At 50.2% G+C, this 6,471-nt stretch overlaps 1 protein-coding gene across 1 annotated transcript in view; it reads left to right on the top strand.

Moving 5' to 3' along the window:
• Nucleotides 1-3,771, top strand: part of LOC119417412 (DNA repair protein RAD51 homolog 3) — a 10,587-nt gene extending 6,816 nt beyond the window's left edge. The window contains exons 2-4 of the mRNA XM_037684614.1: nucleotides 2,711-2,763; nucleotides 2,808-2,927; nucleotides 3,218-3,771. Of these exons, the coding sequence (XP_037540542.1) occupies nucleotides 2,711-2,763; nucleotides 2,808-2,927; nucleotides 3,218-3,652 (608 nt within the window). The 3' untranslated portion in view covers nucleotides 3,653-3,771. The remainder of the gene's footprint in view (nucleotides 1-2,710; nucleotides 2,764-2,807; nucleotides 2,928-3,217) is intronic.
• Nucleotides 3,772-6,471: the final 2,700 nt, after the last annotated feature.

Genomic DNA, 6,471 nt, shown 5'->3' on the forward strand with positions numbered 1-6,471 from the left:
TGGGGGACTTCAATGCTCATGTGGGCAATGACAGTGAGACCTGGAGGGGTGTGGTTGGGAGGAACGCCCCCCCTGATCTGAACCAGAGTGGTGTTCTGTTGTTGGACTTCTGTGCTCGTCATGGATTGTCAATAACGAACACCTTGTTCAAGCATAAGGGTGTCCATATGTGCTCTTGGCACCAGGACACCCTAGGCCGCAGTTCGATGATCGACTTTGTCATCGTCTCATCTGATCTGCGGCCACATGTCTTGGACACTCGTGTGAAGAGAGGGGCGGAGCTGTCAACTGATCACTACCTGGTGGTGAGTTGGCTCCGATGGTGGGGGAGGATGCCAGTCAGACCTGGCAGACCCAAACGTATTGTGAGGGTTTGCTGGGAACGTCTGGCAGAGTCTCCTGTGAGACGGAGTTTCAACTCCCACCTCGGGGAGAACTTTGAACATGTTCCGAGGGAGGTGGGGGACATTGAGTCTGAGTGGACCATGTTTCGTGCCTCTATTGTCGAGGCGGCTTAAAAGAGCTGCGGCCGCAAGGTTGTCGGTGCCTGTCGCGGCGGCAACCCTCGAACCCGATGGTGGACACCGTCGGTGAGGGATGCTGTCAGGCTGAAGTAGGAGTCCTATTGGGCCTTTTTGGCCTGTGGGACCCCGGAAGTAGCTGATGGTTACCGGCAGTCCAAGCGACATGCGGCTCGGGTGGTTGCTGAGGCAAAAACTCGGGCGTGGGAGGAGTTCGGAGAGGCCATGGAGAACGACTTCCGCATGGCTTCGAGACGATTCTGGTCCACCATCCGGCGTCTCAGGGGGGGAAAGCGGTACGCCACCAACACTGTTTATAGTGGGAGTGGTGTGCTGCTGACCTCAACTCGGGATGTTGTGGGTCGGTGGGCGGAATACTTTGAAGACCTCCTCAATCCCACTGGCACGTCTTCCACTGAGGAAGCGGAGCCTGGGGACTCTGGGTCGGGCCCTCCAATCTCTGGTGCTGAGGTCACCGAGGTGGTTAAAAAGCTCCTCGGTGGCAGGGCCCCAGGGGTGGATGAGATTCTCCCAGAGTTCCTTAAGGCTCTGGATGTTGTAGGGTTGTGTTGGCTTATGCAACTCTGCAATATTGCGTGGACATCGGGGGAAGTTCCCCTGGATTGGCAGACCGGGGTGGTGATCCCCCTATTCAAAAAGGGGGACCGTAGAGTGTGTTCCAACTACAGGGGAATCACGCTCTTAAGCCTCCCTGGTAAGGTCTATTCGGGGGTTCTGGAGAGGAGGGTCCGTCAGATAGTCGAACCTCGGATTCAGGAGGAGCAGTGCGGTTTTCGTCCTGGCCGTGGAACACTGGACCAGCTCTACACTCTCAGCAGGGTCCTGGAGGGTGCGTGGGAGTTTGCCCAACCAGTATACATGTGCTTTGTGGACTTGGAGAAGGCGTTTGACCGCGTCCCTCGGGGGGCCCTGTGGGGGCCTTATGGGGGGTACTCTGGGAGTATGGGGTACCGGGCCCTTTGATACGGGCTGTTAGGTCCTTGTATGACCAGTGTCAGAGCCTGGTCCGCATCGCCGGCAGTAAGTCGGGCTTGTTCCCTGTGAGAGTTGGACTCCGCCAAGGTTGCCCTTTGTCACCGATTCTGTTCATAACTTTTATGGACAGAATTTCTAGGCGCGGCCAAGGTGTTGAGGGGATCCGTTTTGGTGGCCTTAGGATTGCGTCTCTGCTTTTTGCAGATGATATGGTCATATTGGCTTCATCAGATCGTGATCTACAGCTTTCGCTGGAGCGGTTCGCAGCCGAATGCGACGCGGCCGGGATGAAGATCAGTTCCTCCAAATCCGAGGCCATGGTCTTGAGCCGGAAAAGGGTAGAGTGCCCTCTCCGGGTCAGGGAGGAGGTCCTACCCCAAGTGGAGGAGTTCAAGTATCTTGGGGTCTTGTTCACAAATGAGGGAAAAATGGAGCGTGAGATCGATAGGCGGATAGGTGCAGCGTCTGCAGTGAAGTGGGCGCTGTACAGGTCTGTCGTGGTGAAGAGAGAGCTGAGTCAAAAGGCGAAGCTCTCAATTTACCGATCGATCTACGTTCCCACCCTCATCTATGGTCATGAGCTTTGGGTTGTGACCGAAAGAATGAGATCTCGGATACAAGCGGCCGAAATGAGTTTTCTCCGCAGGGTGTCTGGGCTCTCCCTTAGAGACAGGGTGAGAAGCTCGATCATCCGGGAGGGACTCAGAGTAGAGCCGCTGCTTCTCCACGTCGAGAGGAACCAGTTAAGGTGGCTTGGGCATCTGTTTAGGATGCCTTCTGGACGCCTTCCTGGTGAGGTGTTCCGGACACGTCCCACCGGAAGGAGGCCCATAGGAAGACCCAGGACACGCTGGAGGGACTATGTTTCTCGGCTGGCCTGGGAACGCCTCGGGATTCCCCCGGAAGAGCTGGCCCAAGTGGCTGGGGAGAGGGAAGTCTGGGCCTCCCTACTTAGGCTGCTACCCCCGTGACCCGACCCCGGATAAGCAGAAGAAAATGGATGGATCGCCTCTTTTATGACTGTCCTTTGTTGTCATCATTCTTTATTGAAATCAGGTCTCTCGTAAATGAGTCCTCGAGGCTCAATGGGATTAACCTGTCTAAATAAAGGTTGAATGAAAAATTATAGCAGCTGACTGTCTTCCCTGTTTTCTTCTGTTCTATTGTCCACTGATGTCCTTTTCTGTCTTCAGCCTACAGCTGGCGGTGGATGTCCAACTCCCCCAATGTTTCGGAGGCCTCGAAGGTCAGGTTATCTTTGTGGACACTGAGGGCAGTTTTGTTCTTCAGAGGGTTGTAGAAATTAGCGCCGCTGCTGTCAGACACTGCTCCATGTTAGCCGAGGATGAGGAACAAATAGCTGCCTTGGGAACCTTCACTGTGGAGAACATCCTATCCAACATCTTCTTGGTAAGATCAACACCAACTGGTACATCCAATTACTCATGACCCAGTAGATCACAACACAAGTCGGTAGAATGTTTACATCTTGACCCAGTGGAACCAACTTAGCTCAGTAGAACCACCACCACCACAACACAAACAGGTTGAACCATCACAACATAACCAGGTAGAACCATTAGAAAACAACCCAGTGGCAGCTCCAAATTTGATCCATGTTGTTCTTGGTTAATGTCCATGCTACCATGAAAGCCATGTATTGGTTAGTTCAAAATATTTTGATTGGTTGTCTTTCTCAGGTGCGTTGCCATGACTACGTGGAGCTGCTGGCTGAACTCCACCTTCTACCCACCTTCCTGCAGAAGCAAACCAAGGTCCGCCTCCTTGTCATTGACAGCATGGCGTTTCCATTCTTGCAGCTGTTTGACGACCTATCTGAAAGGACACGCCTCCTCCGAGGCCTTGCCCAGCAACTCATCACCATGGCAACAAATCACAACATTGCTATTGTCTTCACCAACAACATGACCACTCGGCTGACAGGCACCCAATCACATCTGGTGCCGGCACTTGGAGACAGCTGGGCGCACGCCCCTACCACCCGGCTCCTCCTACAGTGGGAAGGGTCACAGCGGCTAGCGTTAGTCCTTAAATCCCCAGGTCACATGGAGACCATCGTCCAGTACCAGATCACCTGCGAGGGCTTCAGGGATGCTGACCAATCACAGCAGTGACAGAGCAAAAGGTCTTGAACGCTCATCTACCAATCAGCTTCCTCCTCATTAAACGGCAGTCTTTGTCATCTGACTGGACAGACATTCAGTAAATCAGGTGTTCTACCTATTTGCCTCTCATTGGCTGATGGGGTTATGTCATCATGTAACACATCAAACCTCTCATCAGATTTATTGATTACTGATTATTAAAGTTCAGTTATTGATGAAAAGTTGGTTTGTTGATTATAAGATGGACAGATAGAAAGAGACAGATCAAGTAGGGATATATATATATATATATATATATATATATATATATATATATATATATACATATCATAAACTGGTCTTTTTTTAATGCTAAACTACAAATTTCTAGATATCAGTCATCTCGAACTATTTATTTCCGTAATCAAGAACACTGATTCTTCTTACTCTTTAACAAACTGGATGTCTCCCTTAATTACAGTAATCTATCTTGTCCTAATAGCCTGGTTTCGTACTACAAACCGGATTCCAAAAAAGTTGGGACACTAAACAAAATGTGAATAAAAACTGAATGCAATGATGTGGAGGTGCCAACATCTAATATTTTATTCAGAATAGAACTCAAATCACAGATCAAAAGTTTAAACTGAGAGAATGTATCATTTTAAGGGAAAAATCTGTTGTTTCCAAATTTCATGGCGTCAACAAATCCCAAAAAAGTTGGGACAAGTCCATTTTTACCACTGTGTGGCATCCCCCCTTCTTCTTACAACACTCAACAGACGTCTGGGGACAGAGGAGACCAGTTTCTCAAGTTTAGAAATAGGAATGCTCTCCCATTCATGTCTTTAACAGGCCTCTAACTGTTCAATCGTCTTGGGCCTTCTTTGTTGCACCTTCCTCTTTATCTGGAGGGTTTCTAGCTCCTCCGCGCTGACAGACAGCGGGAACTTTCCGGAGGAAAGAAAAAAGGCGGAGGAGTCTGTTTCTTTATCAACAAAGCCTGGTGCTCCGACGTGACAGTGATCTCCCAGCACTGCTCTCCTTCTCTGGAATATCTCTTCATAAACTGCAAACCGTTCTACTCTCCACGTGAGTTCACTTCATTCATTCTGGCCGCTGTTTACATCCCACCGTGCGCGGACGTGCACGAGGCTGAGCGCGCGCTCGCGGACCAGATTACGAGTGTAGAGCAAACTTTTCCGGACTCCCTTGTTATCATCCTTGGAGATTTTAACAAAGCAAACCTCAGGCATGAACTACCTAAATATAAACAGTTTATTAAATGCCCGACAAGAGAAGGAAACACGCTGGATCACTGTTACACCACAGTGAGCGGTGCTTATCGTGCTGTGCCTCGTGCTGCCCTGGGTCTCTCAGATCATGAGATGATTCACCTCATACCTGCATACAGACAGAGACTGAAGCTCTCAAAACCTGTGGTGAGGACATCCAAAAAGTGGACCAGTGAAGCTGTGGAGGAGCTACGCACGTGTTTGGACACCACAGACTGGGACTTGTTCAGGGCTTCTTCAGACAGTCTAGACGAATACACAAACACTGTGACGTCATATATACATTTCTGTGAGGACAGCATCATCCCATCACGCTCCAGAGTCATTTTCAATAATGATAAACCCTGGTTCACATCCAAACTAAGACAGCTTCGTCAGCAGAAGGAGGCTGCTTTCAGAGAGGGGGACAGAGACAACTACAGACGTGCGAAGTATGGATTTAGCAGGGAGGTGTCGAAGGCTAAATCCAGGTACAATGCACGGCTGCAACAACAGTTCTCTGCAAACGACTCTGCCTCTGTCTGGAGGGGGCTGAAAGAGATAACTAATTACAAGCCCAGAGCACCTCATTCTACAGACAATCTCAAACTGGCAAACGATCTGAACGACTTCTATTCACGCTTTGAAGTCATGGACTCACATTCCTCCATCCTCCACACCACCCCCAGCCCAACTGGTTTAACCACTTGGGACTGCCCCCGACAACCCCCTGCTATCTCTGTACAAGAGGATGAAGTAAGGAGGCTTTTTAAAAGGCTGAATACACATAAGGCTGCAGGCCCAGACGTTGTGTCACCCTCCACGCTGAGACATTGTGCTGGAGAGTTGGCTCCAGTCTTCACAGGGATCTTCAACTCTTCACTGGAGTCATGCCATGTCCCAGCCTGTTTCAAGTCCTCCATCATCGTCCCTGTCCCCAAGAAGCCACGTGTCACAGGACCAAATGACTACAGACCTGTAGCTCTCACGTCTGTAGTCATGAAAACCTTTGAACGCTTGGTTTCATCTCACCTCAAGTCCATCACCAACCCCCTCCTGGACCCCCTGCAGTTTGCCTACAGGGCTAACAGGTCTGTAGATGACGCAGTAAACCTGGCTCTTCACTTCATCCTGCAGCACCTGGACTCCCCAGGAACCTACGCCAGGATCCTGTTCGTGGACTTCAGCTCCGCATTTAACACCATCCTCCCTGCTCTGCTCCAAGACAAGCTCTCCCTGCTCCATGTACCTGACTCCACCTGCAGGTGGATCACAGACTTCCTGACAGACCGGAGTCAGTGCGTGCGGCTGGGGAGAGCTGTCTCGGACACTCGGACTATAAGCACAGGATCTCCACAGGGCTGTGTGCTTTCCCCCCTGCTTTTCAGAGTCAGAGTCAGAGTTTCTTTATTGTCATTCGCACCTCATGTGGTACATGTGGTGGAGCGAAATTATGTACACAGGGTCCCAGTTACATCCAACAATAAAATGTCTAAGAAAAACAGTAATAACATCTAAGATATGAACTAAGAAAAACATCAACTAAATATACACTAAGCACTCATAACATAAAAC

The sequence above is a fragment of the Nematolebias whitei genome, chromosome 11 (genome assembly GCF_014905685.2).
Source record: "Nematolebias whitei isolate Nwh7 chromosome 11, NemWhi1, whole genome shotgun sequence".
NCBI classification, from domain to species: Eukaryota; Metazoa; Chordata; class Actinopteri; order Cyprinodontiformes; family Rivulidae; genus Nematolebias; species Nematolebias whitei.